At 45.5% G+C, this 14,247-nt stretch overlaps 2 protein-coding genes across 5 annotated transcripts in view; one reads left to right on the top strand and one right to left on the bottom strand.

Annotated features, from left to right (window-relative positions):
- Positions 1-10: 10 nt before the first annotated feature.
- On the top strand, positions 11-3,738 carry dnajc2 (DnaJ (Hsp40) homolog, subfamily C, member 2). The gene is made up of 16 exons (XM_037243723.1): positions 11-209; positions 639-829; positions 975-1,050; positions 1,131-1,229; positions 1,310-1,532; positions 1,608-1,673; positions 1,755-1,846; positions 1,937-2,058; positions 2,124-2,273; positions 2,350-2,438; positions 2,525-2,594; positions 2,674-2,861; positions 2,945-3,045; positions 3,131-3,241; positions 3,330-3,490; positions 3,573-3,738. The coding sequence occupies exons 1-16, from the start codon at positions 155-157 to the stop codon at positions 3,639-3,641; spliced, it is 1,863 nt and encodes a 620-aa protein (XP_037099618.1). The 5' UTR covers positions 11-154; the 3' UTR covers positions 3,642-3,738.
- Positions 3,739-6,384: 2,646 nt separating this feature from the next.
- Positions 6,385-14,247, bottom strand: part of chst11 (carbohydrate (chondroitin 4) sulfotransferase 11) — a 29,685-nt gene continuing 21,822 nt past the window's right edge. For all 4 annotated transcript variants that reach the window (XM_037243656.1, XM_037243655.1, XM_037243654.1 and 1 more), the window contains 2 exons: positions 9,385-9,614; positions 6,385-9,313 (listed from right to left, as the gene is read on the bottom strand). In XM_037243656.1, coding sequence (XP_037099551.1) covers positions 8,689-9,313; positions 9,385-9,614 — 855 coding nt within the window. In that variant the 3' untranslated portion in view covers positions 6,385-8,688. The remainder of the gene's footprint in view (positions 9,314-9,384; positions 9,615-14,247) is intronic.

Raw genomic sequence — 14,247 nt, 5'->3', positions numbered from 1 at the left:
CATACCGGCGTAGGCGGAAGTGACCTACAGACTGCGTCGACACATGTCGCTATTGCAAACATTCGTTAGCCTTTACTGAATTTGGAAGTTCCTTCAGAAATATAGTGTTTAATTAGTGTGGCTGTTGAATGTTCGTGTTGCCTTCTTTGTAAAAATGTTATTAAAAGCGGTGGACAACGATGAAACGACAGTGTTTCGAGACGTTGCCGGTAAGGATTGAATGACTGAGGCTAATGGGAGCTAGTCTGCTAAGCTACACTTTAAGAGTTTGTTAGCATGCTTGTTAGCTTAGCAATACGTTTCAAAACAGACAGAAAACGTAGAGCTCATACCAAAAAGATATTTCAGTGTGAGCCATGATATTTAAGCTCAGTTATGTGACTGTTGCATAACAGCAGCTCATTTTTTGAGTGACACATTGATAGTCGTCAGTCAAATTATTGTGCCGGTATAAAAACAGCTGGTTATAGCACACAATGTCAATACATATACATGGTCATAACATGTATTTTTAACGTGGACATTTTATTTATTAACTACTTCCGTTAAGAGTGACCAGGCTTGACTGAGTAGCAGACTAGTGTGACTAGTAATTGAGTACATATTTGTGAATACCTACATTTGCATCCCTCTGTCAGCCTCCGTGCGGGTTCAGGTGGAGCCAGTGGGCCGATGGTTCGAAGCATATGTGAAGAGGAGAAACAGGAACCTGTCTACCTCCTTCCAGGAGTTGGAAGAGGAAGAGGAGTCCTCTGAGGAGTCGGATGATGAGGACTTTCAGTTGCAAGAGCATCCGATGCTCCGAACGCTCGATCCAAAGGACTGGAAGGTGTTTTTTTTTTAATGTTGAGCAAACATATGTATCATGGGAACATGGACTTGAATGTTGACTGTGATTTACTGAGAACAATATAATGTTGTTTTCATTGGCTTGTACATATGCTTACAACTTGCCTTCTGTTACTCGGTGTTAGAATCAAGATCACTACGCTGTCCTCGGTCTTCCGCACTTGAGATACAAAGCGACTCAAAAACAGATCAAAGCTGCCCGTAAGTATGCTTTCTGCATGGTACTGGTCTAGTTGGTCGTGTTTGTTCCCGGGGTCACATACTCGCTTGTTTCTCAACAGACAAAGCCATTGTATTGAAGCACCATCCCGACAAAAGGAAAGCTGCGGGAGAGCAAATTTCAGAAGGCGATAATGACTACTTCACGTGTATAACTAAAGGTGCGTTGTTACTCGTTTGTATTGATGGAGGGTTTGGGGTTGCTCTCTATTGATGTCTTGCCATTGTTGCTTACCAATAGCTATCGAAGCCCTGTCCGACCCCGTGAAGAGGCGAGCCTTCGACAGTGTCGAACCTACATTTGACAACAGCGTGCCTTCCAAGGCGGAGGGCAAAGAAAACTTCTTCCAGGTGTTCCCTGCAGTTTTTGAGAGGAACTCCCGGTGGTCCACCAAAAAGCACGTGCCCAACCTCGGCACCATAGCGTCTTCCTTTGAGGAAGTGGATAACTTCTACTCCTTTTGGTACGCCGTATTCAATTTCAGCGCTTAAAATATTTTCAAGGTCTTAGTCTTGCGATTTGATTTGCGTTGTTGCAGGTACAATTTTGATTCTTGGCGGGAATTCTCGTACTTGGATGAGGAGGAGAAGGAAAAGGCTGAGTGGTAGACCTTTTGAGCACTCCAATCCGATTCGTTGGTCTGAGTGTCTGTGTCTGACTAGCCCTTGGTATTTTCCCCTTGCAGTCGGGATGAGCGGAGATGGATCGAAAAGCAGAATCGAGCCTCCAGAGCTCAGAGGAAGAAGGAGGAGATGATCCGAATACGAACACTAGTTGGTACAGAGACTACAAATGTGAACGTTGCAGTGCAGCGCGCATGCCGCGAAGGAATCGCTCGAGTGAACCCGCTCCGTTTGTCCCATGCAGATACCGCCTACAGTTGCGATCCCCGGATCAAGAAGTTCAAGGAAGAGGAAAAGGCCCGGAAGGAGTCTGAGAAGAAAGCAAAAGTGGAAGCCAAGAAGAAAGAGCAGGAAGAAAAAGATCGAGTAAGTCCCGACGGGAAAAGTTAAAGCAACAAAAAATTGCTGATGACATTCTCATTTGTTTTCAGGCCCGACAGGCTGAGCTGGAGGTGGCTCGTTTGGCTAAAGAGAAAGAAGACGAAGAAGCCAAGCAGGCGGCCCAGCTGGCCAAGAAAGAAAAGGAGATCCAGAAGAAAGCCATCAAGAAGGAGCGTCAGAAGCTCAGGACAACCTGCAAGGTTGATTCCACACCAAGCGCTATTGTTTGCTCACGATCCGTGGGCTGCGCTAACGGCGCCGTTTCACATGCCGCAGAACTGGAATTACTTTGCTGCCAGTGAGGGCGAAAACGTGAAGATGATGGAGGAGGTGGAGAAGCTCTGCGATAGGCTCGAGCTCAGCAGGTGAAAGAAAGCAAGCAGAGCGTTGATTTGATCACAAATGTTGAGCAACATGAATTTGAAGTTTTTCTTCTTGTGTTCACTTCCAGCCTGCAGACCCTCAATGAGTTACTGGCCACTGCTTCAAAGGAGGACAGCAAAGTTGCTGTCGAGAAGCAGGTAAAAAATAAAAAAAATCTCATCGGCATGTCCGTTCTTCTGAGCACAAGTGTGCCTAAATCTTTACCTTCCCTCTCAGGTGCTAGAGGTGAACGCACAGCTCCAGAAGGAGCGGGAGGCTGAGGTTCAGGCAATGCAGGCCTCTCGGAGCGGTGAGCACGGCGGCGGCGGCGGGGGAGGAGGGGGCGGCGGCAAAGGCTGGAACGAAGAAGACCTCCAGCTGCTCATCAAGGCCGTCAATCTTTTCCCTGCTGGAACCAATGCGAGGTAATCTGCCAGCGGATAAATATCCAGTCAAGTCATTACAAGTCATGCTGCATAAGCACTTTTTTTTTTTTTTCTTCTTCAAGGTGGGAAGTTATTGCCAACTACATGAATTTACACTCGACAAGTGGCATGAAGAGGACAGCCAAAGACGTCATCAACAAAGCCAAGAGTTTACAACGCCTTGGTAAACAAAATAAAAGTCCTAGAAAAACGTTTGCTTCACACCAATTAGGGCCAACACAATCCACATCCAACTCTCGCCTCTTCAGATCCATTACAGAAAGACGACATCAACAGAAAAGCCTTTGAGAAATTCAAGAAGGAACACAATTCTGTGCCACCCACCGTTGACAACGCTGTGCCATCGGAGAGGTTTGAAGGTGGATGCTCCACTTTAGAAGTTCAACGATGAAATGATTTGTCTTTTTTTCTTTTTTTAATAATTCTTGCTGTCCTTGTGACCTCAAGCCCCAGGTGGCGATGGAAGCGCCGCTCCCTGGACCACAGAGGAACAGAAGCTTCTTGAGCAGGCCCTCAAGACATATCCTGTCAGTACGCCTGAACGCTGGGACAAGATAGCCGCATCCGTGCCAGGACGGAACAAGAAAGATTGTATGAAGAGGTACAAGGTGAGAGAAAGTGGCCGGCTGCAGTTTTAATGACACCACGCATGCCACCATGTGTTGTTTATATTTTTCATTTCTCTGACAGGAATTGGTGGAGATGGTTAAAGCCAAGAAAGCTGCACAAGAGCAAGTCGCAAGCAAGAGTAAAAAATGACAACACAAAGAGGGCATCGTTATTATTTTTATTATGACCGTAATGTGTTTGTCTTCTTTGTTTTATATGAAAAGAATTAAAAGAAAAATTGAGAAAAGAAAGTGTTGCCTTTGTTTACATTTGAGTGTGACACACGGACACTCCATTAGGTACACCACCACTTTCAGGCCACTTCATTAGGGAAAAATCAGGGTCAAAGCTTAACTGAAAGTGAAAAGTGCTCCACCTGCTGGTTGGCTGTTAGATCTGTGACGTCACTCGGACACTCCATTAGGTACACCACCACTTTCAGGCCACTTCATTAGGGAATAATCGTGGTCAAAGCTCAACTGAAAATGAAAAGTGCCACACCCACTCTCTGATTGGCTGTTGGATCTGTGATGTCACTCAGACACTCCATTAGGTACACCGCCATTTTCAGGTGTACCTAATAACAGGCCACTTTATTAGGGAAATATCATGGTCAAAGGTCACAGGTGTCAAGCTCCAGTCCACGGGGCCGCATTCCAACATGTTTTCTATGAGTCCCTCGTTAAGTGCACCTGCGTGAAAACTTTTAGCTCCTTCAGAACGTGAAAGTAGCTAAAACTTTTCACGCACCTGCGCTTAACGAGGGTCACTTGGAAAACATGTTGGAACGCGGCCCCCGAGGACTGGAGTTCGACGCCCCTGGCAAATTTGTTAAAATATGTTCATGAAAAAACTTTAATCCAAGTCTTATCATCAATCAGGACAGCATGTATTTATTTGTGGTTTCCAGCTGCACTTATATTATACTGTATGGTCATCTTGTACAAGAACAAAACACAGTCACCCTAAAAAAAAACATTCCCTCGTTAAGTGCACCTGAGTGAAAACTTTTAGCTCCTTCAGAACGTGAAAGTAGCTAAAACTTTTCACGCAGGTGCGCTTAACGAGGGTCACTTGGAAAACATGTTGGAACGCGGCCCCGAGGACTGGAGTTCGACGCCCCTGGCAAATTTGTTAAAATATGTTCATGAAAAAACTTTAATCCAAGTCTTATCATCAATCAGGACAGCATGTATTTATTTGTGGTTTACAGCTGCACTTATACTGTATGCTCATCTTGTACAAGAACAAAACACAGTCACCCTAAAAAAAAACATTCCCTCGTTAAGTGCACCTGCGTGAAAACTTTTAGCTCCTTCAGAACGTGAAAGTAGCTAAAACTTTTCACGCACCTGCGCTTAACGAGGGTCACTTGGAAAACATGTTGGAACGCGGCCCCCGAGGACTGGAGTTCGACGCCCCTGGCAAATTTGTTAAAATATGTTCATGAAAAAACTTTAATCAAAGTCTTATCATCAATCAGGACAGCATGTATTTATTTGTGGTTTACAGCTGCACTTATATTATACTGTATGGTCATCTTGTACAAGAACAAAACACAGTCACACTAAAAAAAAACATTCCCTCGTTAGGTGCACCTGCGTGAAAACTTTTAGCTACTTCAGAACGTGAAAGTAGCTAAAACTTTTCACGCACCTGCGCTTAACGAGGGTCACTTGGAAAACATGTTGGAACGCGGCCCCGAGGACTGGAGTTCGACGCCCCTGGCAAATTTGTTAAAATATGTTCATGAAAAAACTTTAATCCAAGTCTTATCATCAATCAGGACAGCATGTATTTATTTGTGGTTTACAGCTGCACTTATATTATACTGTATGCTCATCTTGTACAAGAACAAAACACAGTCACCCTAAAAAAAAACATTCCCTCGTTAAGTGCACCTGCGTGAAAACTTTTAGCTCCTTCAGAACGTGAAAGTAGCTAAAACTTTTCACGCACCTGCGCTTAACGAGGGTCACTTGGAAAACATGTTGGAACGCGGCCCCGAGGACTGGAGTTCGACGCCCCTGGCAAATTTGTTAAAATATGTTCATGAAAAAACTTTAATCCAAGTCTTATCATCAATCAGGACAGCATGTATTTATTTGTGGTTTACAGCTGCACTTATATTATACTGTATGCTCATCTTGTACAAGAACAAAACACAGTCACCCTAAAAAAACCATTCCCTCGTTAAGTGCACCTGTGTGAAAACTTTTAGCTCCTTCAGAACGTGAAAGTAGCTAAAACTTTTCACGCACCTGCGCTTAACGAGGGTCACTTGGAAAACATGTTGGAACGCGGCCCCTCGAGGAGTGGAGGTCCACACCCCTGGTTTAAGTGAAAAGTGCCACACCCGCCCTCACCCCCACCTGCTGATTGGCTGGTTGATCCGTGACGTCACTTGGACACTCCATTAGGTACACCACCACTTTCAAGTGTACCTAATAACAGGCCACTTCATTAGGGAATAATCAGGGTCAAAGGTTAACTGAAAGTGAAAAGTGCCCCACCCGCCCTCACCTCCTGATTGGCTGGTTGATCTGTGACGTCACTCGGACACTCCATTAGGTACACCACCACTTTCAGGCCACTTTATTAGGGAATAATCATGGTCAAAGTTTAACTGAAAGAGAAAAGTGCCCCACCCGCCCTCACCGCCACCTCCTGATTGGCTGGTTGATCTGTGACGTCACTCGGACACTCCATTAGGTACACCACCACTTTCAGGTGGGAAAAATCTGGGTGAAATCTTTATTTTTTTTACCTCGTGCAGTGCACCTCTTTAAGTGTCCGTGGGTGACGTCATAAAGTTTCACATCGTCACTGTACAGTCACAAATTTGACACAGCATATATTAAGCAATAAACAAATGCAAAGAAAAAAAAACTACTCAAATTGTCCTTATTTTATTCAAAACAGCACTGACAAACCACAATATCGAAACAATATGTTTCACAACATTCCAACCACAATCCGTCTGTTGGTCATCTTTTGTCCCTCACCGCCCCTGCTGACTCTTTCAGTGATTCCGATCAATCTTGTTTATGCGCAAGCAGGCTCTCAGAATTGACGCCTAAGAAGAGACTCCCAATAAACTCCATGACTGTCCACTTTGGAGCATTTTCATTGTTGTTAATTTGTGACTGCAAACATTTGTTGGAATCAGGGAATCGTTTCCTCACTACTGTACAAAATGTGTTCATCTGTGCATAAATAGCAAAATAAAGGCATAAATACTGTATAAAACCCCATCGTCAACTGCTCTCTTAAAAGAAAAACATCCTCCCGTGTGTTTTGGAGATTTCAGCAAAACAGTAAATGCTGTCTGTATATAATTCAGTCTAATAATAGACATCGTTTGGGGATGGGGGGGGGGCAGTTGGCTGGGTTTTGATGCAGACAGCAGAGTTGAGAATAGGGACAAAAGCAGCCAAAACAAAGTCAATCATTTCTACTTGAGGATTTGGGATGTTTTCCTAACCGCATGTCCCTTTTCAGCACAAGGCGGAAGACGGCAGCATGCAGACTGGAGGTTCCTAAAATGGAGCGAAGAAGGGCCCTTTGTGGCTCTGGAACGTCTCTGGAGGCCAAATGAACGGCATAGTCAGGAAGGTCAAAAATAAAAGTGGCGAGGTCGCGTCTCAGCTTTACGAGTGCTGAGTAAGTCGGCATCAGCACATCAGCGGGGAGTAAAAAAAAACAAAAAAAACAGGCGAAGAGGGGAGCAACCTGCTGTTGTTGTTGCAGGGGCACCGAGACTAAAGGACCACAAGAGGGCGCACTTACCCTGCGTGAAGACCATATCTGTACAAAACAAATATGAACTGAAATAATACTGTAAATGGGTTCTATACAGTTGGACTTGTGTGCTACTGGGTGTTCTATTTACAATTTGTGTGTGTGTGTGTGTGTGTGCGTGTGTGTGCGTGTGTAGTCAAGGCTTCATCACCAATGTTCCTGTGAGCATCCATGTGCAGACACAGATCCACTCATTCATAACATGACCCCACCCAAAACATTCACAAAAGCATTTTCTTCAAGACACAATTTTGAAGCTACTGCGTGGAAGAAGCAATTTGCATCCCCTGCACTTTATTTATGCGCATATCTTTTTTCCGGCATCGCATTTCTTTTTTGCAGAGATGAGTACGAGGAACTAAGTACTGCTTTAGGGCCACGTGGTGGTGGTTGTTGGGGGAAGAAAAAAACCAAACCCTACTTGAAAATTCTTTGCATGTCCTGTTGCTGCGGTGGTCCGATAAGTCAATTAGAATAACATTCATTAAAATTCAAGAGCGCTCGCTGTGGACATAATTGCGTGTTGAAAATAATTATGTCTGCTGTAAAGTCAAGTGCTAAAGAAAGAGAAAAAAAAAAAACTGCAAGAGCTATCCCCCAAAATATCTTTTTGACTTGGGAGCTGGAGTGGTTTGGGATTTACAAAGACTCCCTTTCTGTGTGTAAAATTGCGTACGTAATGCACTTTACAGTGTGATGGAGAGTGTCGTTACCAACCTTGACGTCGCTCGGCAGCGCTAATCACATTTACAAGCGGAAGATTCTCAGAGAGAACTATTCTTAAGCTGTGTGTGGAAGTCGACAAAAATCGTACAAACTAAACGCTTCGCAATAGATGAAGAAAAAATTAAATACTCTATGATGTCAATAGACAAAGCAGTTTAAATAATCCTTGCCGTCTCGCAGCAACGCTTCCGAAGACAATAAAATAGTAAATAAGCACGAGGAAAGTTACTGCGCGTCCGCGGGCGGGTTTACGAGCTCCAGTGTCTGCCGCGCCGCCTGCTCTTAAGGGTGCCACTCGGTACGACGCTCTCGGAGGTGCCGAGCGAGCAGGCCACTAATAGAACATCTTTTGAAAATATTTGGTCGACTTTGGCGTCCGACTGCCGACCGGGACGTCCTTTCCTCGAAGGGTCGGGAGTCGAACGAGGCGGGCGCCAGTCGTGACGTGCACTTGATGCGAATGGGTTCAGGGTGCAAGCAGAAGGTTTGTTTGAAACCTGCCAGGAGCATCACTAAGACTCTTCAAGTCTCGTTCCGTCCGGCTGGAAGACCTGCTTCACGCACATTCTATCCAAAAACAATGAGCTGATTTGACATTCTCACGTGCAAATAAGCATTGGAGCTCGCCAGAAACAAAAACACAGACGACTCCAACGAGACGGGCTCCCTCCTAGTCCAGCCGGAGGTAGGTGGGCGTGGAGTAGTTGAACATGAGGAAGTCCAGCTTGTAAAGCTGATAGAGCTGGAGCTGCTGCGGCGTGCTGATGTTGCTGAAGAACTGGGCCGTCATGGCGTCGGTGGTGCGGGTGGACTTGGCGTAGCTGGGGAAGCGCAGGAAGTCGGCCACGCCGGCCAGCCGCAGAACGTAGTTGGCGTCCTCCTCCAGGGTCTCGTACTTGCCCACCAGGTCGTAGTGGATATGACACGGGTGGCACAGCTGGGAGACGGTCTGCCAGTGCTCGTTGAGCGGGCCGTCGCGTCGGGTGGCCGGGTCCACCAGGTACTCGGCGAACTCCTTGAACTTGACGTCGGCGCCGTTGGCCAGGGCGTCCTGCGTGGCGTTCTTGCGGTAGCGCCGCACGATGCGCGTGCCGAAGCGCTTGTGGAAGGACGAGTTGTACTTGAGGGTGAACTTGTTGCGGTAGGCCGACACCAGTCTCTCGAACGGCTCGCGGACAAACAGGAACTTCAGATAGTTCTTCAGCCGGTGGTTGATCTCGGCGATGCTGTACTGGTTCAAGGTCTTCAGGTTGGACGGGATGTGGGCCTCATTGGACGGGATTTCCATCGGGTCGCTGCGGAAGGCAAGAATCAAGAACCGTAAGTGCCCATCCGGCGGTATTCCTTACCGGCCTTCCGGTCCCACCTGTATTTGCCCCGGCCCGTCAGCACCATCATGACGCGTTTCCAGTTGGTGCAGGCCACCTTGGGGACGTAGCAGTAGATGAGCTCGTGGTCCTCGTCCACCACCAGGTGCTTGAGGTCTCCGGGCGTGAGGACCCGTCGCTTGCGGCTGGACGCGCTGTAGACCCGACACGCGTCCGCCACCTGGTCCCGTCGGGTCTGGTGGAGGATGGCCGCCCCCGACAGCTCGGGCTGGTCATGTGAGAGAAGATCAGAGGGAAATGCTTCAAAATGCAACCAGCAGGAGATAGTGAGCGATAAATTTGCAGCAATTATTCAAGGCTTTCACACTGCTCCGGAGGCGGATAAGAATTTTCCTGCTCTTGATGAATCCCACCTCCCGGGGTTGAAATTCCCCCACGGGGCAGTGCCCCCTGCCTCCAGGAGGAATTTAAAAGGATTGTCAAGCCGCCTGCATATTTCCCACTGCCAACAAACGTGGCCTTTGAGTGTGCTGACCGCAGCCCACAGCTGCTTCCATCAAGACCTGAAATATCTGCAGGCCGACGCCGCATGAACAGCTCGCTTGTATGACGTGCCTGTGAGCGAGCCATTCATTGTAAGCCCAAGCGCAAACAGACGTTTTCCACCCCCGCCCACCTCCTCTTAAATTCCGATGACAGCATGAGTGAGCTTCTCTGTGGTCAGTTCCGCAACCTGACAAACTCGGAAAATGGGTGGTTAAAAAAGTAACCCTAATATTTTGACATTCATTAAAGCTAAGCCCTATGTTCATTCAATTAGCAAGCTGTGTTGATGTATTTATTAGCGATGCCATAATCCGCCTGCTAACATGCTTGCTAATTCATTAGTCAGATTCAAAGTACATATTGGATGCACACAACATGGATCCTTGCTTGCTTTGATTTAATAAAAAAAAAAAGCTCAGCTGCATGTTTCTTGGGCCCCGACGTCTTGTCTAAGTCCCCCTAAACCTGATTTAAACGGTTACATTTTTCTGGCTTTTTCCTGTCATATCACATCAAACGAACCCGTTAAAAGCTTTCTGCCTGATGGATTCCGAACATGTCGTTTTTTTCCCTCCCAATTCACACCATTGCCCATGTATCAAAGAGTGGAAATGGAAATCTCTCTTTTTCCTTTCCTCTCTCTTCTCGCAGACACATGAAGCTATAATTCACACAAAAGGAGCAGCGAGCGCAAGACCCTCAGTCCCGGAAGAAGGGCAGACGGTGTAATTAATAAGGGTGGGGGTGGGGGAATCTCCCCCTCGGCAGAATTGTCTCCTCCAGTGCAGGATCGGCAAGAGCGTGACGGGTCGATACAGCGGCCGCGAGAGCCTTGATGGAGGCCGCTGACCTTCGGCCGCGTCAAGTTGTTCCCACGAGGGAGCGGAGAGCAATTTGCTTGCACGCCACCTGGCTAATTCAGCAACAACTGGCAAAATGTCCTAAAACAATACCACGATGGAGGCTGGTAGCGGCATCCCATAATGCCATTTCATCTCCTATTGCTGTCAGAGGAGCCTTAAACCTGCCGTGTGCGGCTTGATGTGATCAAACTCTTGTCGACTATTGATTTAGTTACCGTGAGGGCGTTCGTTCTCTCCGGAATAAATTAAATGGAGCTTCAAATGAGTGGCGAGGAAAAATCATTCAAGGTTTTCCTCCACAATATTGCGGTTCATCAACGGCGCCACATGAATAGGAAATGTAATTTAAAAAAAAGCAGGTCACTTAAGGTGGAACCTTGCGGAACCTCAGTTTACAAAAATGTTTTCTTTGATAAATATTGCTTGGGTTTATGCATTCCTTCCTTTTTCTCTCACGTGGCGAAAAAGTCTTCTTTGTTATTGCTATTTGTCTGGATTTTCATTCACTTTGACAAAGACTGATTTGACAAAGGAATACTTTTAAAAAGTCAGTTTTAGTAACTTGACTGTGTTTAAGGAAACTAAATGTTTTATATTGTGGATCATGGGTGGGTCTGTAAAATACAGCGAGCCAACAATAAACAGGTGGCTCACTGTTGATTCTACGATAACTGACTGAAGAGACTGCCGCTCCACATGTCTCATTTTTTAATTTCCTTGCTCCAGCACATTTATTGCCCCTGAGCGATGTTATGAATGTCAAATAAGCATGGAGCGGATGCATCGAGATAACTTGAAAAAGCTGTGACGCCCCCAGATTATGAGGAAGATGAAGGGAAGGAAATAAAGGCTTTACCTGGACTAACAATGAGAACATTTTATTTTCAGAGAATGAAAAGATGCTTCAGAATGTGTGGCTTGTTTGAAGACCTCTTGCCGATGAAAACGTTCCCGTTTTTTTTAATTTTTTTTATAATTATTTGGCGATTGGGGGGCAGTGGAGGAATGCGAGGCTGGGCATTTATTCCCATTTTCCTCCTCACTAAACTGTGTCTCTCAATTAACCGAGTGCATCTTTACTTTGGAGTGTTTCCAATCTCATTTGCGCTCCCAACCTGGCGCAGCGCTGACGGATTCAGCAGACGTTTTGTTTTTTTGTTTTTTAAATAGTTTTCCCCAGAGAGTTTTTGCTCTTGTGTCAAGTTTCTATAAAGCACGTTGAAACTTAAATGAGCCTAAAATAGACGTGCCACATTAATCTATGTGCAGCTATGCACTGTGCTTATCACGTTTTGTGCAGGGAGGATTTTACGAGATAGTTCTTAATAGTGGTCGGTTCTGCTTCGCTGCGATTTGAAATAGCGGGCAAAAGGAAAAAGCAACTCATATATGCATCCATACTTCAATAGGACACAAAGTGCCGTGTAAGTAAGTGTAAGTCGTAGCTAGCTACGAGTTTTACACCAAGTCAGGTTTATATTTTCCCCACTCACAGACTGTACACATTCTAGTGTCGCATCTGTGACTTTGAGTGTGTATGGCTTTAAAAGGCGGAGCCTGGCCTGGTAAGTGATGTGGGCGCCAGAGAATAAATATGGTCTGTTGGCTGGCTGTTAATAGTCTTAGTTGTTACTTATCAATGTTATTATTATATCATTTATTTATTAGATTATTTTCTTATTTCTTATTCTTATTTTATCTTTTTTTTTGAGAGTTTGTTTCAATATCATGCTCAATAAAGTGATTCTACCCTTGACCAAGCACCTGCAAGGGCATTTACAATCCATTATAACTGGCGATGTCTATTAGATTCACTAACGTGGAAACAAAGCCCGCTCAGACATTTCCATCTGGACTGGCCATGACATTCAACCCCCCCTTAAGAATGATTTTATTTACCTTCATTTCAGCAGAGGAGCGACTTGTTCTCGTTCCTTGCTGATGTACTGTTTCATATTCATGCGGCTCAACACAAACACAAGTCAGCTTTGAGTGGCGCCGGGCCGGGAATGAAGTTTCGGTTAATGAGCGTCGTTCCGAATTGTCAAACGCGTGCTCCGTCACTGTCACGACTCTAAATGGACTTGCTTCAAATTCAACGCGGACGTCTTTCTTTCAGTGACAACTTGCTGACTGGCTTACACAACAATGCGTTTAATCAGCAGAGTTGACAACAGAAATGCGGACACATCATTAAGGATGGACAATGTGGACATTTTGGCTTTTTCTTTTCTTCTATCTTCCAAAGTTTGTCACTTGTGCATTGAGATTTCAATTAAAAAAAAAAAAAAAAACACTTCTAAGCAAAATGGAAGAAGCAATTTCGATGTACAGCTGCAGAAGTCTCGTGTCTCGACAATTGAGCTCATTTCATGTTCGAGAGGGCGGACCAAATGTGGAAACGTGACAAGATACGACTCACTCGCTAATGTTACCACACGGACATAGGAAAAAAAAAAAAAAAAAGATGAAAGTTGCGTGTGAACATCTGTGGACGTGGGCGTGGGGACCGGCGCCGTTTGTACGTGCGAGAGAAAATGGAGGATGTAATTACAGCAGGAGTATCAAAGAGCGAGGCTCGCTCGGTTACCTCTCGGGAAGCCAACGGGAGGAATTAAAGACTTCCTTGGCATTCACATTGTAGCTTGAGGATGACCTTTTAATTTGCTGCTATTCATGAGCGTCACATCAATGAACAGAAGGCGTTGAGTCGTATTGTAATCCTTATTGTAGTCCCCAAATTGGAAATTTCCCCATTTCTATTCCAACCTGTGAGTAATGAGAGGATCCTATGTTCCAACATGGATTAGAGTCTTTTTTTTTTTTGGTGTAAAATGAAACCGAAGCAGGCTACTAATTCCGACCAGGATGCAGAAACTGATGTCAGAATGTGGCAAATTTGGATCACCGATGTCAAATTAAAGGGGACATTTGTAAGCGGTCCAAGCTCATGGAAAGTCGGCTTGCTTCTCATACTTGGACGTTATTTTTTTTAAAATTCTGATCGGCGGCGGGACCCCGCACACATTTGCACATGATTTTCTCCGACCCACGTTGTCAGCTCTGAATCAACATTTAATTGCGCCCGGCCGGCTCGGTAATAACAGTGTCGGCCGCGTGCCTCGGCGGCCTGGCCGCTGATTACTTTTTCTTTCCATTGCCGGCTCACCGGGGAGACATAATATGACGCTTAACATAATATTTGATAACCTTTGTGGCCGCTTGCTTCTAAGCATCTAAACGAATTCTGATTTTAATTACGATCAATGAAACGTTTTGGCCTGAGGGGCCGTTTAGCTTTAGTGCAATGTGTTCAACGCAATCATCATGAAATAACTTTACATTCCGAGATCAGCTGCAGGAAGAGTTTCATCGGGCTTATAAGAAGGTTAATGAGCTCTCTAATTTTCAACTTTACCGTCAATAACCATGCACATCTTTCCCCTCGCCTCTGATTGACCCCGGTGCCCATCTGTTCGCTTTTAAAAATAC

The sequence above is a fragment of the Syngnathus acus genome, chromosome 23 (assembly GCF_901709675.1).
Source record: "Syngnathus acus chromosome 23, fSynAcu1.2, whole genome shotgun sequence".
NCBI classification, from domain to species: Eukaryota; Metazoa; Chordata; class Actinopteri; order Syngnathiformes; family Syngnathidae; genus Syngnathus; species Syngnathus acus.
The sequence above is the reverse complement of the archived record's forward strand: the minus strand, read 5'-3'. Positions and strand labels throughout refer to the sequence as shown.

What these genes read in the sequence shown, in the direction of transcription:
- dnajc2 (XM_037243723.1), top strand. Translation starts at nt 155, where the DNA reads ATGTTATTAAAAGCGGTGGACAACGATGAAACGACAGTGTTTCGAGAC. An exon ending in CCGAATACGAACACTAGTTG is followed by an intron (nt 1,847 to 1,936) that starts GTACAGAGACTA and finishes TGTCCCATGCAG; the next exon opens with ATACCGCCTACAGTTGCGAT. An exon ending in CAAGAGTTTACAACGCCTTG is followed by an intron (nt 3,046 to 3,130) that starts GTAAACAAAATA and finishes TCGCCTCTTCAG; the next exon opens with ATCCATTACAGAAAGACGAC.